Here is a 21,730-nt window from a genome sequence, read left to right on the forward strand (position 1 = left end):
CCCTCCCCCGGTGTTGTCCCAGTGCTTATCTGTTTTTTAGTAATTTATTTTCTGCTGTGTACCCCTTGAAATTCTTTGGTACACCACCAATGGTATACACATCCCTAAATGAAAAATATGTGTGTGCATCACATCTCAAACACACTTACAGAAAATAGATATTTATTGTAATCTGTGCCAAAGGAAAAATACTCTAGTCCCTTCTTTATGCTGCAAAGAGAGATGACTTGAGAGAGTTCACATTTATAGTGTGACCATGATACATTGAATTATAGTTAAGTGAACCTCTGAGCTAAACAGAGTTAAATTATGCCTCTGAAAATGGGGGGGAAAAACATGAATCCATCATTCTGGTTTTGGTTGGATTTAGAATATTTTGTCAGAATTCTCACTTCTGCTTTCTGGACCTCTCTACAAAACTACCTGATGTTTGGCAAAGTAACTTGCTGTCTTCACTGTGTGTATCAAACTAAGATTGCATACTGTATTGTCCTGAGTGGTCTCTGGAAATCTCTCAGAGCATTAAAGCTTCAAAATCTGCATTTTAAGGATGGGAATCCAAGGCATACACTTCAAAAGCCCATTGAGTCCTTTTGATATTCAGGGTTGTTCATATTTCAGTTACTCCTGTCAGTTTCATTTGTTTATGGATGAACAGTCAACTATGACCAGTTGATGCCCTGGTTTGCATTAAAAATGTGGTTTGCTGTGCCTCAGAATCCACTCCATGTTCTAAGGTCATTGCCCCACAAAAAGTAATTATTACCTCTTTCTTTTGTGGTAAAGCAGTTTCAGAATTAATCTGCATTTGAGAACTTCATTCTCTTCTAGTTGCAATTTATATTATCAAAATACTGTGACCTAGATTTGTATATTTGTTTTGCCAGCACTGGCAGTCAGAGTTGAATGCTTACTGAATGTTAACATCCCTGCAATTTTTAGACACCTTGGGGCACCTGATGAAGTGAGTCTGTGCTCACGAAAGCTCATCCTCAAAACTTTTCTCTTAGTCTATAAGGTGCCACAGGACCCTTCGTTGCTGTTACAGATCCAGACTAACATGGCTAACCCTCCGATACTTGACACCATGCAAGGCACTGCATTTAGCCATATGGAATGGAATCTATCAACCTCACAAGGAAGCTTGCACAAACTCAGACAGACATCATTTTTCTCTCCAAATGCAAATGAATGGACATCATACCAAATGGACTAAGGGTGAAAAATCCTTTGCAATCTACATACTGCACAGACTACAGTGAGAGATTATGCCATACACTCTCGAAGAAACTGAGGAACCACCTAATCAGCATCCTGTACAACAAACAGGAGAACATCAAAAAAGAGCTCTCAAATCTGGAGTCTTTCATAAAAAAACACCCTTCAATACAAACTTCCACACCGCTGAACTTTACTAAAATAAGACAGGAGATTTACATTAGACACTTCACTGCTCTACAGAGGAAAAAGGACTGCAAGCTGTCTAAACTCATGCCTGCCACACAGAGCCACAGCAGTGGTACCACTAACTCAGCCAGCAATATCGTCAATCTGTCCAGCTACACACTCAGCTCAGCAGAAGTCTGCTCTTTCTCGGGAACTCTCTTTTTGTCCCACCACCCGCACAAACATAATACAGCTCTGCAGTGATCTGGAAGCCTACTTTCACCGTCTCAGACTCAAAGAATACTTTCAACACAACACTGACCAGCACACCGTTACACAGACACCCTCCCAGCAGCACAAGAAGAAGAACTCCACGTGGACTCCTCCTGAGGGTAGAAATAACAGTCTGGACCTATATATAGAATGCTTCCGCCGACACGCACAGGCAGAAATTGTGGAGAGACAGCATCGTTTGCCTCACAGCCTCAGTCGTGCGGAACGCAATGCCATCCACAGGCTCAGAAACAACCCTGACATTATAATCAAAGAGGCAGGTAAAGGAGGTGCTACTGTCATCATGAACAGGTCTGACTACCAGAAGGAGGCTTCCAGACAACTCTCCAATACCAAACTTTACAGGCTACTTTCCTCAGATCCCACCAAGGAATACACTAAGAAACTACACCACCTGCTCAGGACACTCCCTACACAAGTACAAGAACAGATTTACACCTCTAGAGCCCCATCCAGGGCTATTCTACCTACTACCCAAGATCCACAAACCTGGAAATCCTGGACACCCCATCATCTCGGGCATTGGCACTCTGACTGAAGGACTGTCTGGTTATGTGGACTCTCTCCTCAGACCCTATGGCACCAGCACTCCCAGCTATCTCCACGACACCACTGACTTCCTGAGAAAACTGCAACACATTGACCTACCAGAAAACACTATCCTAGCCACCATGGATGTAGAGGCTCCCTATACCAACATCCTACACAAAGATGGAATAAACGCTGTCCGGAACAGTATCCCTGATGATGCTACAGCACATCTGATGGCTGAGCTCTGTAACTTTATCCTCACACACAACTATTTCAGATTTGGCGACGATATATACCTTCAAATCAGCGGCACAGCTATGGGTACCCGCATGGCCCCTCAATATGCCAATATTTTCATGGCTGACCTGGAACAGCGCTTCCTTAGCTCTCGTCCACTAACACCCCGTCTCTACTTACGCTACATTGATGACATCTTCATCATCTGGACCCATGGGAAGGAGGCTCTGGAGGAATTCCACCGGGACTTCAACGACTTTCACCCCAACATCAACCTCAGCCTGGAACAGTCCACACAGGAGATCTACTTCCTGGACACCACGGTGCTAATTCACGATGGCCACATCACTACCACCCTGTACCGTAAACCCACTGACCGCTACGCCTACCTTCATGCCTCCAGCTTCAATCCCAGACACACCACACGATCTATTGTCTACAGCCAAGCACTAAGATATAACCGCATTTGCTCCAACCCCTCTGACAGAGACAAACTCCTACAGGATCTCTACCAAGCATTCCTGAAACTGCAATACCCACCTGAGGAAGTGAAAAAACAGATCAACAGAGCCAGACGTGTGCCACGAAGCCTCTTACTACAGGACAAGCCCAAGAGAGAAACCAACAGACCACCACTAGCCATCACCTACAGTCCTCAGCTAAAACCTCTACAGTGCATCATTAGGGATTTACAACCCATCCTGGACAATGATCCCCCACTTTCACATGCCTTGGGAGGCAGACCGGTCCTTACCCATAGACAGCCTGCCAACCTGAAGCAAATCCTAACCAGCAACTATACACCGCACCACAGTCACTCTAACTCAGGGACCCATCCATGCAACAAACCTCGTTGCCAGCTCTGCCCACATATCTACACCAGCAACACCATTACAGGACCTAACCAGATCAGCCACACCATCATGGGTTCATTCAGCTGCACATCTACCAATATAATTTATGCCATCGTGTGCCAGCAATGCCCCTCTGCTATATACATTGGACAAACTGGACAGTCTCTACGTAAAAGAATAAACGCACACAAATCAGGTATCAGAAATAGCAATATACAAAAACCGGTAGGAGAGCACTTCAATCTCCCAGGCCACACAGTAGCAGACTTAAAAGTAGCTATCCTACAGCAAAGAAATTTCAGGACCAGACTCCAAAGAGAAATTTCTGAGCTACAATTCATCTGCAAATTCGACGCCCTCAGCTCTGGCTTAAACAAAGACTGCGAATGGCTGGCTAAATACAGAAGCATCTTCCCCTCCCTTGGTGTTCACACCTCCAGATCAACTGCTGGTAGTAAGCCTAACCCTTGCTGACTGAGCTAACCTTGTTATCCCCACCCTTGCTCTGGCTTATTTATACCTGGCCCTGCAGATTTCCAAGACCAGCATCTGATGAAGTGAGTCTGTGCTCACGAAAGCTCATGTTCAAAACTTTTCGGTTAGTCTATAAGGTGCTACAGGACCCTCCGTTGCTGTTACAGATCCAGACTAACACGGCTACCCCTCCGATAATTGGGGCACCAAGTTATTCATAAACTGTTTGACCATGAGACAACCAAGATGCTGTATTACATGTCAGGGATGGCCTATAATAGTCTAGCCATGAATGAAGGGGGTTGGACTAGATGATCAGTTTAAGTCTGCCCCCCTCCCCCACCAAAAACTTCTGAGTCTTTATTCTAAAACTGCTTCAAACTCCTAAAGCTTTAGCGTTCTGAGGATGTAAAGATTGCCCTTCATTCCCTCGCCAGAGTAAAGAGCCATCCACCTCAGCAAGGGAGTGAAGATGAGCTATCTCCAGTACAGTTTTCCCCCGGGGTGATTGAAGGAATTAAACCATTATTAAGTTATATCCTCTGCTTCTTGTTGAAGTTGTAATGTGTTGTACATGCAGATATTTAATTTTTTCAGTGCCTGTCCATAGAGGTAAAGTTGGTAAATGCAGCTTAACCTTCTTAAAACAATTTTATAATTATCTGTAATATACTTGCTAATTGACCCTGACCGTACAATAATATCCATCCGAATCATCACCTTGTACATATCATATCCTTCAAGTATCCTCTTTGACAAGATTCCTGCAATGCAGTGGGGAAAAATGGGCTTTGTGGAATGCCTGGATGGTAGTAATTTCCAGCTCTGGCAGTCTTAGGCAACGGAGTAAATTCTACAACCAGAAACCTCATGGAGACCATTTCCCTCTTCAACTTGAACTTCTCTCCTTCTCTATTTCACCTACTAGCTGAGCCACTGAGATCTAGTAATACTCTAAACAGCCAAACTTATGTTGCAAATGGTGGACATACTCCCTCTGTCAGGAATCCCGTGTACCTCTCAGTATTGCATGTTAGTGCTCCCCCCCCTGCTGACCAGCATCACTTCTTTCATGCCTGGTTTGAGTGTCAGCTAGCCACTGTTCAGAGACATGAAGTTATTCATTCCCCCACACCAGTCTGAGCAGAGATGTAGAGCCATGTATTGTTGTCATACTAAGTATATCACAGCCCTATTTTCACACAACTTCTAGTTACCTGGTTGTCAGTCCTCCTGTTCAAAGTAAACAAATAGGCTGTTGTGGGATCCCTTGCGTGAGTCCTTGGGCCAAATGAGAAGTTGCCCACTATTGCTGTGTGGGAGCTGTAAGAAAGAAACAAAGCCAGTGACTCATCCACTCATCTTACGATTTGCTGATGTCGTTAAAATCTTGAGTTCCCTGGTTACAAAAGCTTCTTGTGTATTTATAAGAACCAGCAACAGTATCCACAGTTAGTTTCATTGTGAATGGAACTCTTGATCATAACAGACCCGAAATGTGCAGACTGCAGAAATTACCATATGTTGTCCTGCCATAACCTTTTCATTAGCTTTTCTCAGAAAGAAAGAATGTTTATAAACTAATAGTCATTCCAGGGATGGTTCTTGTGCAGCTGTAGGGATACCTGCCACCTGTGCAGGTTGTCTAACTGCCCAGAAAGTTCTGGGGAAAAAGAAAATAACCATAGCCTTTTCATTCTTACATATTTTAATAGAAAACCTAAAAAAGCTTGTGATGGCCTCGTATCCCCAAAAAGCATATAGTCCATTTGTTTTAGAGTGAGTAATGGCATCTTTTCAGTGGTACAAATGTAAAAATCTCTGGGGATAATTAAAAATCCTTGTTGATAATTTCCCCATGCCGAAAAAGCTGACACTGTTTTTCATACATTATACAGAAAATACTCTGACTTTTTTTTTTATTTTTATTTTTTTTAATATACATAGGAGTACAAAAACTGTCTGTTGCTGAACTAAATGAACTGCTAGAAGAAATTGAGACTACCATTAAAGATTATTCCGAGGAGCTGGTACAGCAGTTGGCTCTACGGGATGAACTGGAGTTTGAGAAGGAAGTGAAAAACAGCTTCATTTCTGTCCTTATTGAAGTACAAAACAAACAGAGAGAACACAAAGAGACAGTGAAGAAGAAGAAAAAACAGAAAAATGGTAGTCCTCAAAATAGCAAACAAGAAAGAGGTCATATTCCTGGAACAGTAAGAAAGTCTTTGTAGCTACTTATATAGACATTTATGCAAAATTCAGATTTAAGTGTTAATTCGTAGTGTATAATTATCCAGTAAGGAAGTAATCATAAATACCTCTCACACATAATAAATTGTGTTGATTTCTGCCTTATCTTCTAGCATAGGTAATGCCTAGCTCTTCTTGAAACTTATGTTGTTTTTCATGATTTCTACCAGGCTTTTAACTTTTTCCCAACTTCTTATCAGCAACTGTATTACTTGCATTCTGGCTCAGAATCAGTTGTGCATTATTCATCAGAGTTGTGATCATTGCTCATACCCCTCTACATGCTTCATAATTTTGACTGTGTAGGCATAAAACACATATCACTATTGGACATGTAGGAAGTGAAGTACTGTCACTAATATAGCTGTACAAATCTTAATTAATCTGAAGCATGCAAAATGTATTTATAGTGAAATATAGACCCCATGCTGATTTCACTAAGGTCGGTGGCAAAGATCCTGTTAACAGATACTAGAGTAGTTTTGGGCTCAAAGTTTAATAGCAAAGACAGATAAATTGGTTTGCTCTATATAAACTATGCCGTCAACCAAAGGAAAAATATGTCTGACAGGATTAAAATTATCAGCTTTTGAGAGGGAAAAGATGTATTATATCACCCAGTCTAGATTCTTTCCAAAGCGGTTGTTTTCTTTACAGTATTATTTTCTAACACTTTGTCCATTGTAGTGTTGAAAGACCCAGTTTGACATTACTGTTTGCCACTGTTAAGTGGTCCAAACAGAAATGTCACATTACTTCATTATTTTAAATGTTTGTGTGCTGGTATACAGGCAATACTGATGTTTTGTGTTCTGCTTACAGTTTGCTGAGATCATAAAGCAGAACGTTTTTAACTGCACGGTTTAAATAGATGGTAGAATGTAACATTGTGATAGTTCACATCATGCGTTCTTGTATTTATACCTACATAATTCTTTTTTTTTTTTCCCTAAAACTTACTTCACTGAGAGAGAAAACGTGCATTGGGAAGTTATCAAACTGTTTAATATAATGATGGAAGTATGGTTAGCCCCTGTACTTGTCAGAAGTTGTGCATGATGCTGCTTGTTAGTGGGAGAAGAGAAAGGAGAACATAAGAAATGTTTTCTAGTAATTAAACACACCATAAAATAATGGAAATTGAATGTAACTGATAGTAGAATACTTTAGAGTTGAAAGTGTTTGCTCCCAGATCAAAATTACTATACACCTAAAAATTGTTAAGCAACACTGGCACCTAAAGTATGCTCAAACAGTTTATAGGATCATGTAAGGGTCACGCTTTTATTTGACTCAAGGCAAATAATAGCTACTTTAGGGAACTTAGACTGTTTGACACACTGTTTTGTTAACATCATATTTTGTTTTTAATTCTGAAAATGCTAAACAGGAATATAACTTAATTTCTTCTGGTTCTACTATGTCCACAGTAACAAATCTGAATATCTAGGTAACAGAAAATACAGTGTATAATAGATCAGAGAATATCTTTTAAAAACTAATATGGTGCATGTGTTGAAGCAACTAAGCAGCCAACTTTGAAATTAAAGATTCACCTGCCAAAATGCATATCTCATTCAAACCAAACTTCCCTCTTGCAATGTACAGACCAGAGGGAAAGTATTAATTTCAGTGGAAGCCATTAAGAAGTCAGTACTCATTCAGCTGCTACTGCTTTTACTATATCCTGGCATAAGCAGAGAAAAGCTGTAGTAATGTGATAAATACAAGTGTTTTTTATATGGCAGTCACTCTACGAAGAACAGGAGTGATAAGAGGGTTACAAACAAAAGGAAGGGAGAGCAGGATTTGAGGGTGCTGGAAGTAATGGGAGATGTATCATTCTGTTGACTGAAAATTGTCTGGTTTTTCCTGTGCATTAGAATAGAAAACATTTGTAATTGCTGGGAAGGTTCCTAGAGTTCAACTGCTAAACTACTTGAGTCATAGATTATGTAGGGTTTCATATAACAACCATGTTAAACACTAAAGAAGAACAGAGTGAATGATGATTTTGGTGCACTGCCCCTGTAACTGAACACAAATGCAAAGCACCATATTTGTAAACTCTGTCGGCGTTTGGTAAGGGATTTATTTTACATCAAGGGATTTATTCATTTTTCATTGAGCACCATTTCTGAGATGACCAGCATAGGCGAGTGTATATTTTGTAGCCTTCCTTGAAGGAAGTTAGATATGTAGATCCACTCTTCTGGGTTTTATCTTCTGATGAAGAATCAGCAGCTGAACAACAACTTAATTTGGATATACTTTGAGTATCAATCATGTGACCTGTGAGTGCACAGTGTGCCATCTTGGTGTCTAATTCTCAATTATTTTTCTTCCTGTTCCTTTTAAATGATACAGATTTTGATGGTCAATATTAGTATGTGGTCTCTTTTCTTCAAACAATTATTTTGTTTGGCTACACAAGATACTTTTTAATTCCTAAACAGTTTCATTTAAAAGTGATTGAGAAGTGGTGGTACTTAAGCTTTGTTTTGCTGATGAGCATGGAATTTTAAGTGCATATTGTACATTTACTTGCTTGTCCACATTTTTAGACCTTGTGTTTTAGTTAGGATTCTGCTAAACCTATGTGATTTGAATGCAGAGCAGTTCACACTTTTTTTTGAAGTCTTTGTTTCGGTCCTAGAAACAGCTTCTTACTGATGTTTTGATTGTGAAGACTGTTTACCAAGCATAAAGGATAGATATGTTTTTTAATGAAACCTTAGACTATCTAGAATTTGAATGTCTGCCAATTTACCTAAAATTTATAATTGATATAAATATTTTTTAGCATATTGACTTAAGGGTTTTAAATATGTTAATATCTAAATTGGCAGAGTTAATTTAATACAGAAATTGTATAGACAGACCCTTAAAGGTGACTAGCTAAAGGGAAAGGAATTGCTGGTCTTTGACATAAGCAAGACAGATCCACAAGTGAACACTGTAATTATCTTAAATTAAGAATATTAATAGAATTGTTTGCAAATGACTAAAATTTGAAATATTGCACCAGACATAATTAAATTTCAATTCTAAGTCAAAAAGAAATAGCATTGAGGAAGAAATTTCTTGTGTAAAATAGGTTTAGCTTGAGTACGATACTGTAAATTCAGTTAGAGACTTAATTGTATTTTAGCATGCGATAGCAAAAGGTGGAATTTTCAGTTAACTTAAGAAAAATAAAGACAAGGGGTGGCTCAAATATGAGTCAGGTGATTTCAGATCCTTTCTCAAACCATTCAATTCAGAGTTTCAAATAAATGGACTTCCATATGCCGCCCTGATATAGAACATTTTCCAACCAGGATGTTTAAAGCTGAGTTCCTAAATCCATATTTAGGCACCTTGATAGAACTAACCTGCTTTCTCAGAAATGTTGAGCTACCCTGGATTCCATTTATGGGGATGAAAACTGTGTAGTGACAGGACTCTCTGGATGGATAGGTAATTAATATTTAAATGAATCCCTGAATAAGGAGTACGTGAACCCCCTGTTTCTTCTATGCCAGGACCCCGATCAAATCCCTGCTACAAACCCCAAACCGGTTGACACTACTCAGGTGAATCTTTTGGGTCTCCACTAGAGCCTCCTGGAAAGGAGAGGCTGGCAGGAAGAATGAGACAAGGACAAGGGTTGTAAGGTTAAAAAAAACCAAAGTAACTAGGATTTTATTAAGGGACACAACAAGGTGAGAACTATAACAAGTAGGAGTACTAAGATATAAACTTATTTATGCTCTAACGATACATACACTTATGTTTGAAACTGTATCCATTTGGTGGCTTTCTTTTGGACCTTGAGTTGGTTTTATTGTACCGCAAAGCAAAGGAATTGGTTATAGGAGCAAAGGTAAAAGGATAGAGGAGTTTAGGAATGAGGGGTGTTGGGAGTTTGAAAAATCCCTGCTGTCTCCTTCCAAAGCTGGGGTGGGGGTGCTAAGCCCCACCTCCGCACAGGGTCAGGTTGCTAGCCTGACCCAAGGGGTTGGTACCCAAAAGCCAGTCTGGGCTGTCCCTCTTTTTGGGGGCCCACGGTACTCCCTTAGTGGGTCCAACTAAGTGAACCTGGGAGGCTTGTGCTCTTCCTCAGGTCACTATGGTAGGATTTGAGAACTGAGGGAGGCAATGCCTTCTCCTGCAATCTATTTAGAGGAGGTGAGTAAGGATAGGGGGAAAGGGGAAAAGGATAGAAGGGAAAAGGATAGTTAAACCGTTAAGAGTTAGACAAACTATAACAACTTAAACTTACTAATAAACATTAATTATTAATTAAATGTGCTGAGGTCTGGTTAATATAGTGAACCCTGCCTGGGATGTTTAGGCCCGGCCTCAGGGGGTCGGGCGCTTCCTTCCCCTCGTCAGAGGAAGGAACAACGGAGGAGCAACCCCCCGTTCCCTCGCAGAGGGTCCCGATTTCCCAGGTGGGAGTGAATATAGTATGTGTATATAGCTACGTGAAGGCAATTTTACATGTCCAGTCCGGTTAGGTAAGGTCCAGTCCAGTAAGAGTCCAGTCCGGTGGTGGTGAAGCATCGATGCCACAAGATGGCTGGCGGCGGGAGCGAAGGTGCCGCTGTGATGGCAGGCCCTGGGTTTCAGCAGGCGAGCACGCAGTACCTCACCCTAGTGGTGAGGCCAGGTCGCCGCCCGCCCGATCCACCTCAGGGCTGCTTGCTGCTCCTCAACGCTAGAGAGCGGTGAGGCGCGATGGCGCAAAGATGCCGCTTCAGGCTGCAAGGCGGCTCAGAGTCCTGTCAGCAATGGCTGAGGTGGCTAGGTGTAGCTAGCCTGGTAGTGATTTAGCTCTGTTCAGCACCGCTCAAAGGCGAGTGCTGAGGTGATTTCAGCTCTATGCCGCAAACGCAGCTGTGATTCAGCTCTCTTCGGCTTTTAAGCCTGGCCTCAGAACTCTCAGCGGTCGCCTAGTGGCCTCGCTGTTCCATGTAGGGTCAGCAGGGTCCTTGCCTGCAGTACCCAAGGGCCCCGAATGCCAGGACCAGCCTGGCTTATATAGGTAGAGTTCATACATGATTCATAAGGTAATTTCCATACGAAGGTTCTAAGCACATGTTTTCAAACAGGTCCTCCGGGCCAGGGAAGCTTCTAGAAGCTGCTCACCTGCACCCAATGAGGAGCCTGGATTTCAAATCCATGATTCTGAGGTGTTTGTGAGTTCAGGTTACCGGGGAAACCAACTGACACAGAGTGACCGTTACAGGGGGCTGCTAAATGGCAGCCTATGTATCTTTAGAATCTACCTGCTCCTGCAATGATGTTAAACAGGCCAAAGGTTTGTTTCCCGTGGCCCACGGGGATGATAATGCCCAAAGGGATAAAAAATTCCTGACATGTAGGAGCTAAGCACATATGAATAAACTATGTTGATTGAGATGTTTAAATGTAGATTTTAGTGGATATCTCTGGAAATCTAGGCCTAGGTTTAAATGGTTACATAATGTTAGTTAGCCAACTTTTCTTAATGAAACCCTATAAAAAAAAAAAAGGGTCAGTTTTCAAAAGTCTGTTTTCAAATTGCAAGTTCAAGGAGTTTTGTGTGGAAAACATAGATGTATCCACTGTTAAAACGCAAAAGTAGTTCAAAGGCATTTTCAGTGTGAAGATAAACAGTGGAAATACTAACGTCTCATACTGCCACAAGAATAGATCCATTGCAGATAATATATTTGAGACCAAATATTTAACAAGTAATAATCAAATATTTTAATTAACATTCTGCCCTATACTTGCAGATAGACTTTGGGCAAATAATTTTGCTCTTTGTTTCCATAATCTGTAAAATAAAAATGAGCAGTTTCTTTTACCTACTTAACAAAGGTACCATGTGAACTAGTTTAATGTTAGTTCAGGACTTGGAAGATGTAAAATTATGATGTTCTGGGATTTACCCAGGCAAATAAGGAACTCAGTTGCTATCTGCCTTGTAATTCAAAATTTCTTGTGGCTCAGTAGCTTTGATCTAGGTTAGGATTAGGGCTCTGATCTCTGAAGCCCACAAGCCTCACTCTCTGGCTTTGTACAGCCTGATTGTTTCCTGCAAAGTGACTTTAGAACCCTTTCAGACCTATTTTCACTCCAAAATGTCCTACTGTGGAGATCAGTCCCTCACAGTCAACCCTCTCAGAAGAGTGATAGGTTCACTGCCTTTAAAGAGGCAGTAAAGCATTCCAACCTGTTAGCTTTCTGGAAACATGCACCTTACTGAATTTACACACAGCCTTTGGGGATTCAGTCTTCTGCATTTCACTGGGGTGAAGGAACCATGTTAATTCAGTGTGTCTTGAGTTCAGTACCAGGATAACCCCCACCAGTTTAGCTCCATCATTTTGTTTACTGCAACTATGTATATTGAGGTAAAACCATATTCCTTTGTCTAGGACAGACATATTTATCATCTCCTAGGCTAGGCTGTTGGGACTTCAAGCATGTTTTAGGAATTTCATCACTTCACATTTGGTTTTAACATGTGGATTTCACAGTGATATTAATAACCAGCTTTTGATTAGCTTTGCTGTGATACCTCACAAGACATACTTTGTACAAATATGATTGCAGTATTCTGTAAGATAGGGATACAGAGGTATCTAAAGTCACAACAATATTTTAGTATAGTCTGAGAAAGTGAATGAAAGTGTCTTTGAGAGCCTTCACTCTTTCATTTTCTGAATTTTCTGTGGTAAATTTACAAACTTAATCATTATATTAAATAGCATTTAATTCTTCCTTTACAGAAATGTGAACATATAACTGTGTGTGTGTGTGTGTGTGTTATACATAGACACACATGTATCTAGCATATGCATGTATATTTATATAATATCACAACTCTATACAAGTATACTGAGGTTACTTTTTAGTTTATCAGTTTCTGAATTTCGTATGTGGGATAAGACTCTCAGAAGTATGGATCTGTTAAACTGCTTTCTTTGAATGAACAAGAGTGGAATAAAAATAACAAGAGGACAGATTTGGTAGAATACATATAGATTATTTTTACTTGGCTTCCACATATTTCTAATGGATCTTGAAATTAATATGGCTGCTTAGTTAATTAACATTGTGCATTTTATATCAGCATAATTCTGGGAATACAGTTCATTATTACAGTGGTTAATTGTTGCAGTTATTGTAACAGGAATTACAAAATCATAAAATTCTTTGTAGGATAATGTAAAAAGGGATTAAATTTTAAAAAGTGATTTTAATTAGTCTTACATACTCCATCAAACTTCATAAAAACGTTAAATGTCAGCAGTGTACCTTTAAATATGGTAGTGTTTTCAATAACTTGATAACAGGGTGAACTTTGGAGATTATCTGCCTACTCAGGTATTCTAAATATATTTTAAAATCTTTGTTCTTTAAAATGATTAACTCTAGACTGAGTGGTTATGTATACTTACATATAAACATGTGGTCTGCTATATAAAGATTTTTTTACTTCCAACTCTGCAGAAAATTGGGTTTTTTTAATTTTATGGTGGTTCATATTTATTAATGATACATCCTGTTTTAAAAGCGTTTTTCTGCATATGAACAGCAAACAAAGATGTGAAAATGTATTGTAACACATTCTAACATTGTTTCTGTCATTCATCTTATTTGTATTGTCTCGGTAAATGCTCACTAATAGCCTTGAACTTCTTTCTCTGTCCTCTTCTTTTTCTGCCATGTTTTTGCTACCTTAGCGCTTCAGCATGGAAGGGATCTCAAATGTCATTCAGAATGGCTTCCGCCACACATTTGGAAACTCGTGTGGAGAGAAACAGGTGCTGAGCTATTCTCTCACTTTTCCTCATATTTGCTTGGTGCTGTTGTAGAAATCAGAATCTTGAAAGCTGGCCTCTATAGTTTTTTAGCTCTCCAATTGAAAAAATAGCTGTTGTATGTTCACCCCATCCTCTCATGCATTCAGAGAGGCAGATGTCTAATAGTATCTTTTTCTCTCAACAGCCTCTTTCATGTCCCAAAATAAAAATAAAATCATAAAGCATAATTGAAATGTTTTGCATGTGTGATTAAACCCACGTTGGAAAGATGCATAAAGTTAGAAACTTTGCTCCAATCTTAATCCTATGGGAGCTAGGATACAATATGGAGAATGGGGCTAGCTGATGTAATGCTCATAGCCACTGTTCTGAACAGAATTGCATATACAAAACTACATGTATGTCTTTGTATCTTTGACAACTGCATTATGTTAAAAGCAGACAGTTATATGGAACAAAATATTCTGGGTATAATAATATATCCAATGGTAAGTTTGTATTTTATTACTTTAAATATTAATAAAGAAAATGCAAAACATGGAATATGGCTATTTAGGTTAAGAGTTAATATTTTATGTCAATGTTAAATGTAGAATTTTTACCCTTTATTTCAGAATGGTATTGAACTACCATGTTTTAATTTAGATCCCCAACTGTAATGGTTCAAAAATGTTTGAGTGTAATATATGTTTAGTATTGTGTTTATGGTGTTTGATAAATAACCAAGTTCTTAAAATGTAGTCAAGTTGAGGGCTTAGCATTCTAGATTATTTCTCAAGAACAATTAATTTAGAGCCCATTCTGTCCTTCCTGTGTGGAGGGGGAAAGTCCAGTGGCTTTATGGAAGACTGGTTTTTATAGCGTTTCCTTCCCAGCCTGTCTTCTAAGAGGAGAGAAACCTAAGTAAACTGTGGTGTCATGAAATCCTGGAGTTTGGAGAAACCAGGCTTCAGTGCCATAGAACTTGGTGTACAGACGGCAAGCTGTTCCCTGGTATGTGCTGTAATTTACTTGAAAAACAGCAGTGGAAAAGCAGGTGAGGATTAAATCAGTCCGTACACAACTAAAGATCCCTGATAGCTATAGGGGCATATCTATATGAAATATAAGTGTGTGTTTTTCTTTATCCTGGCAACTTAGACAAGGGCAACAGCTTGAAAGAGCAAAAGTATTGATCATTCCATGACCAGGGTGCTTAAGTCTCAAAGGCTTAGAGGTAGTAGCTGAATTACATATCAGGGCTTGTCTTTGAGAGACAGTAGGGGCCCTATAAGACTTGAAAGCTTTCATTTCCCATGCAAGATCAGGATCTTGACAGGAGCATGCACCAAATTCTCGCTGTACTGCAGGTATTGAGCCAAAATATGGCCATTGAACTGTGATGTGGTGTCTTTGAGATACCACCCACTGGGGCATTCTGAGTCTGGCCTGATATCTGGCTGATCACGAGGCAGAGTCTCTTGCCACATCTGAGTAGCAAATACCCTGAGATGGCCTGGCATGATGACATTGCAAGAACAATTTATAATTAAGAGACGTCTATATTTTGCCAGTGCACATTATATTAGCTTTATGTGAATCCACTCTGTGAAGAACAGTACAGAAGACAGTTCTGTATGTAGGTCACTGCCCCTCTCGAAATCTAAATTAGTGTCCTGAAAATTAGTAACCCTGTGTGTCTGATGTATTATTGACCAAATATCCCAAAATACATCAGAAATCAGTCTGTGATCATTTATGTAATCATGTAGGAGAAATTGATCCAATTATCTCTCTTAAGAAGTCCATATGATGAAGCCCTGGACAATATCCCATCAGACATGCTTAGCTGCCATTTTCCTGGGAGGAACAGGAAAAATAATCACACAAGTTCAGCAAACTGAAAATAGTCCTTTATATGTGATTCGTTGGTTTGGGGGATAGGAAGTAAAGAGAATTCAGTTGACTGGCACCTGTGTGCATAATTCTGCAGACCACAGAAACAATGCACAAATTCTCTCTTTTTCATGAAAGACTTGTATGGTACTTTGTTCCACTTTGTGAGGTAGTAATGGTCCTGACCAAGTCCAGGAGTCACCAAAGTTTTAAGGATATTTTTCAGAGTTTTCTGACTGGGTCAGGGCCATTGTTAGGATATCTGGGGCCCTATACAGTACTATTAAACTGGTGCTCATGTGCCCAGTGGCAGCCAGAGAGGAGGGAGGCCATTTTTTAGATGTGATTTTATAATCTTTGGCAACACAATAGTGAAATGTTTTAAAAACAAAAAACAAATTTTAAGCTAAGGTCCTGTGGACTAATGCAATAAATTCAGAAACTGACAAGGGCTTGTAAATGGCTGTTAAGTGGCTGTATTACCATTTGAATAGCTCTTTTACAGGTTCTTCTAATAGGTCTGGCAGGCTTTTCACTTCTAAGTTAACTAAATCTTCTCCAGAGGAAGCTGATCTACAGAACAGGGGTAGGAAGAGGCTGGTGCGTGGACATAAAGACCCAGTGGCTTTCCAAATCTTCCATTGTTCTGTGCAACTGTGTATTTTGTGTACGGGTGAGGATAGCTATGTACTGGGTGAAAGACAGAATGTCCTGGCTTGGGCTGGCAGTAGCCAGTCTTATTAGATTGAGGTTCTTGACTCCTTTGGTCATCTGAGAGGTAAGGAGGTACTCTAGTTCCCATGTGGATTCTGTATCCCCAAGAAGTTGGCTCGAGTTGGTGGAGAATGTTTTGAAGTCTCTTTCTCCTTGACACGCTGAAAGAATTCAGGAAAATGCTTCTCTTGTCTGCATGCACTTAACTGATCAGTTTCCACACTAAGCATGGTTTACAGATATATTTGCTTAATTTCCATGGATCCGATTTGTTTCTGTGAATAGAATAGGTCAGAGGATTGAAATCACTTTGGTTTAATTCAGTCACTGACTTTAATTATGATTTAAAGAGGAATGTGGTCGATTTTAATAGGAGAACCATTCTGCTACTCCATTCTAGTACATAGTGCCACATGTGCCCAACAAAAAAGTAACTAAGATACCCCAAACAATTTCCTAAAGGTACAGCCCATTTCCATGTCCTGGAAAATCAGAAGGGGAGGACATTGGATCTGTTTTATTGTCCTCCAAACAAAGGGAACTCTGTGCAGTTCCTGACTTGAAATGGGTTATTTCTTCTTAGGTATGTCGTATTTGTAGGATAGAAGTCTCTAAAATAATATATTCAAGACTTGAATATAGGCAAATTCTTATGCTCCCTGGATCTCAAGGTGCCATACCTTCACGTGCCTTTTATACTCAAAAAGTATCCATTACTTACTGTCCTGGACCAGTGCTACCAGTCCAAACCATCTCTTGCAGCCCAAACAAGAAGGAATGTGTGTGTCATCTTGTACTTGGAGGTCTGTATTATCTGAAAGGTGCAGGTTGATAACGAGAACTCCTTCAGACCCCAGGCTAGAATCAAATTTCCTTCGCCTGGAAACAAATTTCATCATCAAAACAAGTAGGTTTCTCTCAGGTAGCATCTGATGAAGAAGCTGCAAAACCATGTCCAGTCTTAATGCTGTACTCAAACACCATAGTATTAAACTGTGTGCAGACCCTAGTGTTCCCATCCATGAGCACCCATTAAATTCTTGTAAGTACAAAGCCTGGTACTTGATGAATACCCAGCATACAAATGTTGCTGTTCTTAGCGGTTCATGAATGTATTGTCTTCAGATGCCCGCTGGAGTGCAGAGAATCTTTGAGCTTGTGATAAATCATGAATAGAGTCATTTAGGGTCAGGACACCAACCATTATGGATTTTCACCAAGTTGATTTTTTGGGTCCTCATTGCTGTGTAGTTCAGCTGCTTTGTGGACAGTGTGTCAGTCTAATGGCTCCTGATGTTTCCAGGTTCCTGAAGGCAGAGGAGGAATCAAGAGTATTAGTTAGTTTCCTAATTCCTAATTGGGACTGACAATTTGGTTTTCCTATTTTGAATCTCCTGAGAAGGATTTCTCGGTGACTTATTCTTAAACTCAATGTCTAGTAGCAAACACATTTGCACGGTGGATTGGGCCCTGACCTGGGCTTCTAGGTAAGGGCGTGTGTATGTGTAAAAATATGCAAAAGAATAAGAGTGTTGCAGGTTTTTCTTGCAAACAGTGTGCACCTTCATATTGCTTTTTAAAAGACTCTGGTCTTGCTGAGACCTGTGCTGGAATTCAGCCAGAGACAAAATTAGTCTTGTATTTGAACAAGGGAATTACCCTACCTACATTTGGCTTCTAACCCTATGAATCCTAAAGAACGAAGTCTATTGCTTGGAATTACATAGCGCTAGAAGGGCTTTAAAGTCTGACTTTTCATCTTGCATCAGGAGATAAAAGTCAGGAGCCTACAAATGCACCATTTCCACATAGGTTAGGTTAGCAACTGATCAGAGATGGGTACGTTTCAGCATTAAAGGAAATTTCCTATTCAGTTGGAAAACTCACTTTAGATGTTTACTAGTATATCCATGGGCAGAAAAGAGAGGAAATCTATTTAAAGGAGATCTGCAAGGCTGTCTTGCGCTTCTGGCTACATTTTGACAAACATAATAAAACAGGTTTATAGATGCAGCCTTCACAGAACAGTGTTCCAGGCAGCAGTTGAATACTAATCCCATCTATACTAAACTGATGTAGGAGGTCCCAAGAATCTCAACTGACATAAGGAAAAAATCCCTTTTTTCTTCAGTCTTATCTATTAATTTTCTCGAAGATATTGTAGATCAGTCTAGACCAGTAATACTTTGAAGGTGGCTCTCTAATGAGTCTCTTGTGGTTCTTTGTCACATATGATACTAAAACACTCTGATTTAATTATTAATAAGGATTCGTTTACTATATTAATCCTATTGCGTTAGATAAAATAATACTTGTTCATTCATTTTGCTTTGAGAATGTCGTGTGTCTGTTTATGCGTTTGAGCTGGTACAGGTCAGTACTCTGTACCAACACCTTGGTAGCCCCAGCCACAGCATCCCTGGCTGGGTGGCAGGGGGATCCGCCACCTCCACAGCTGGGAGCCAGCTGGGGCAAAGAGCCCCATTGGCAGCTCCAACCCAGGGGACTCAGCCAGGAGCCAGGGGAGCCCAGGCAGCCCCGAGGCTGGGAGCCAGCTGGTGCACAGAGCATCCCCCCACCAGCAGCTCAGTCCCATGGACCTGGGTGGGGCCAGGGGAATCCCGGCAGCCCCTGGGTTTGGAGCCCTGCCATCAGCTCTAGCTCTGGGACCCAGCCAGGCTTTGGGAGAACCACAGTAGCCCTGGGACTGGGAGCTGGCTGGGGATACTTCTGTTCTGTTCTACCTTTTTTCATTATAAGTTCTCTTTCTTTTCAAGTTGACTGGAGACCTTCTGGTTGACGCTTAAAGAAAGAGCTACCTTATAGACTAACAGATATTTTGGAGCATAAGCTTTCATGGGCAAAGACCCGCTTCATCAGAAGCCTATCAAGGCTGTGGGAGAAAAACACAGAAGCAGAACTCTGACAAACTGAGGATTCTTTCTGTACCATATCTAATTGTGAATGATTTTTTTGAAATTATTGTGTCATGGTTTGTATGTGTGCATAGTTCACAGGTTGTCATGTCTCAGCAAAGTCAGATACGATGGTGAATGAAGAGCACTCAGGGATCTTCTTCTATTCAGAATAAAACAAGCAGGGACAATAAGCTTGCTGCACCTGGGAGAAGAAACTTTGTCCTCTTGTATGTGAAGGGAGACTGATGTGAGTGCAATGGAAAATTACCAAAGAGCAGTACAAAACAAACAGGTGGACCCAATATGAGTCTGTAAAGGATCTCATGGGAGGAATTGGGTCAGGGGGCTGTGATATGTAAACTCCCCTGTGATATGTAAACTCCGAAGCTGTGTCTACATGTGTACAAAACATCAAAATAAGCGTTCTTTTTTCGAAAGAGTAGGAGGAGCATCCACACGTGTAAAACCATCTTTCAAAAGGAAATCGAAAGAATGGGGTGCAGACATAGAAATCCGAACCCCGATCCCAGATCAAGAAGATCGGCCCCTTTCGAAATACTAAATCAAAAGAGTACACATGAAGACACTTCACAGTCCTCCTTTTTTGAAATACGGGTCCGCCATGGCATCGGTCAGTGGAGCTCTATGGTTCCTGTGTTGGGCTGCCTTAAAGCTGCATGCACACAAGAAACCTGTGGCAGGAAGCTGAGAGCATGCTAGGAGCAGCCTCTACACGTGCTCCAGCACAGCAGCATGGCCAACAGCCAGCCCACCTGCAAGCCCCAGGCACCCCCACCCCTAAGCCCCTGCAGGGCTCCCAGGAGAAGGGAAAAAAAAGGACCCCCTCCTGGATGGAGTGGGAGTTGCAGGACCTCCTCGACCTGTGGGAGGAGGAGGAGGTCCTGCATGAGATGGGGGTCAAGCGGCACAATGCTGCTGCCTTTGGCCGCCTGGTGCTGGGCCTCCAGACCAGGGGCCACCCAGAACGTACCGTGGAGCAGGTATGCTCCAAGGTGAAGGAGCTGTGGCAGGGCTATGCCCGGGCCAGGGACCAGACTAGCCGCTCTGGGGCACCTCCAGTCACATGCCCCTTCTTCCGGGAGCTCCAGGGTATCCTGGGACTCCAGGATAGCTCCCCATTGTTCCTGGACACCTTGGCTGAGAAGCTGCAGCTGAGGAGGAAGAGCAGCCCAGACCGGGGATCTAGGAAAGCGAGGGGACCACGGAGTGGTCAAGTGTGGAGGGGGACCTCACCATCATCCTCCCCTCCCACTTCTCCAGCCGGGCAACCAGGAGCCGGAAGTTGCCGAGGGACCCTCCGGTACGTACAGGGAGGAGCGCACACCTGCTCTACAGGGTGGGGCGACACAATGGCTAGTCGCCTGCATACAGGCCACCCCCCACATGGAATATGGCAGCCCGTGGTGGCCCACCAGTGATGCCCAGCACCCGCCTTCAGTGGACAGCACCTCAAGCCGCACAGCAGTGGCAGTGGTGGGTCAGTGCCAGACAGCACCTAGGGGCTGCACACCACAGGCCCAGAAAGGCCACCTGCATGAGAGACCCCTGGATGTACCCCCAGGCCAGCAGGCCTAGCTCGTGGGGGGCAGGTTGGTGCCTCTTGGGGGAGGGGGGTCAGTGTCCTTTGAGGGTCAGAGGCCCCGTGGGGTGGGATTGGGTGGGTGGGCCACAGCCAGGTCCCCTTCATCCGGGGCACATTGCTGACATGCGGTCCTCTTCTCCACACAGCTGTACCATCCATGGGCTGGGAGAGCCCTGCACCATACCTAGTCCACGAGAGCCCCTCCCCGCAGCCCTCAGAGGCGCCCGAACGCCACCCCACGAGGTGCACCGTTGGCCCCCGCCAGGCCAAGGAGGACCCGAACAACGCCCGCGGCTCGCCCAGGCTGAGATGGAGTGGTGGAGGGCAGTCTGGGAGAGGCTTCTGACCACACTCAAGGGCATTGGCCACATCTTCCCGGACCGTGCACCCAACATTGCCCACCCCTGCTGAGCCCACACCCTCTGCCTCCACCAGGCCCACTCTCCGGCATTACCTGCCGGTGCTACCCACACCCTCTCTTCCCCACCGGAGGCCCCACAGCTGGGGAGGTAGGGGCTCCAGAAGCCCATGGGACTTGTGGCCCACCACCACTGCCCTGCAATGATCCCCCTGGCCCCCTCCAAGTTAGGTTCCCACTCCCTGTACATCGTTAACAAGAATAGTGTAGATAAATCTTTATTTTAATGTTCACCACTCAGTGCTGTGGTCCTCAGGGGGACAGTGGGTGGTGGATGCTGTGCTGGTGGGGGTGATGGGGATGGTAGGTGGCAAATGTGTGTGGGATGTGGGTGTGCATGCGTGTCAGAGGGGCTGTCGGCAAAGGCCTGC

General features: G+C 42.2%; 1 protein-coding gene across 2 annotated transcripts in view; it reads left to right on the forward strand.

Moving 5' to 3' along the window:
* FEZ2 (fasciculation and elongation protein zeta 2) overlaps positions 1-21,730 on the forward strand; it is a 67,965-nt gene that overhangs the window by 22,221 nt on the left and 24,014 nt on the right. Inside the window, exons 5-6 of one of the 2 annotated variants that reach the window (XM_074989677.1) lie at positions 5,724-5,992; positions 13,751-13,831. In XM_074989677.1, the coding sequence (XP_074845778.1) occupies positions 5,724-5,992; positions 13,751-13,831 (350 nt within the window). The remainder of the gene's footprint in view (positions 1-5,723; positions 5,993-13,750; positions 13,832-21,730) is intronic. The other variant, XM_074989678.1, reaches the window with a different exon arrangement.

The sequence above is a fragment of the Carettochelys insculpta genome, chromosome 3, assembly GCF_033958435.1.
Source record: "Carettochelys insculpta isolate YL-2023 chromosome 3, ASM3395843v1, whole genome shotgun sequence".
NCBI lineage: Eukaryota > Metazoa > Chordata > Testudines > Carettochelyidae > Carettochelys > Carettochelys insculpta.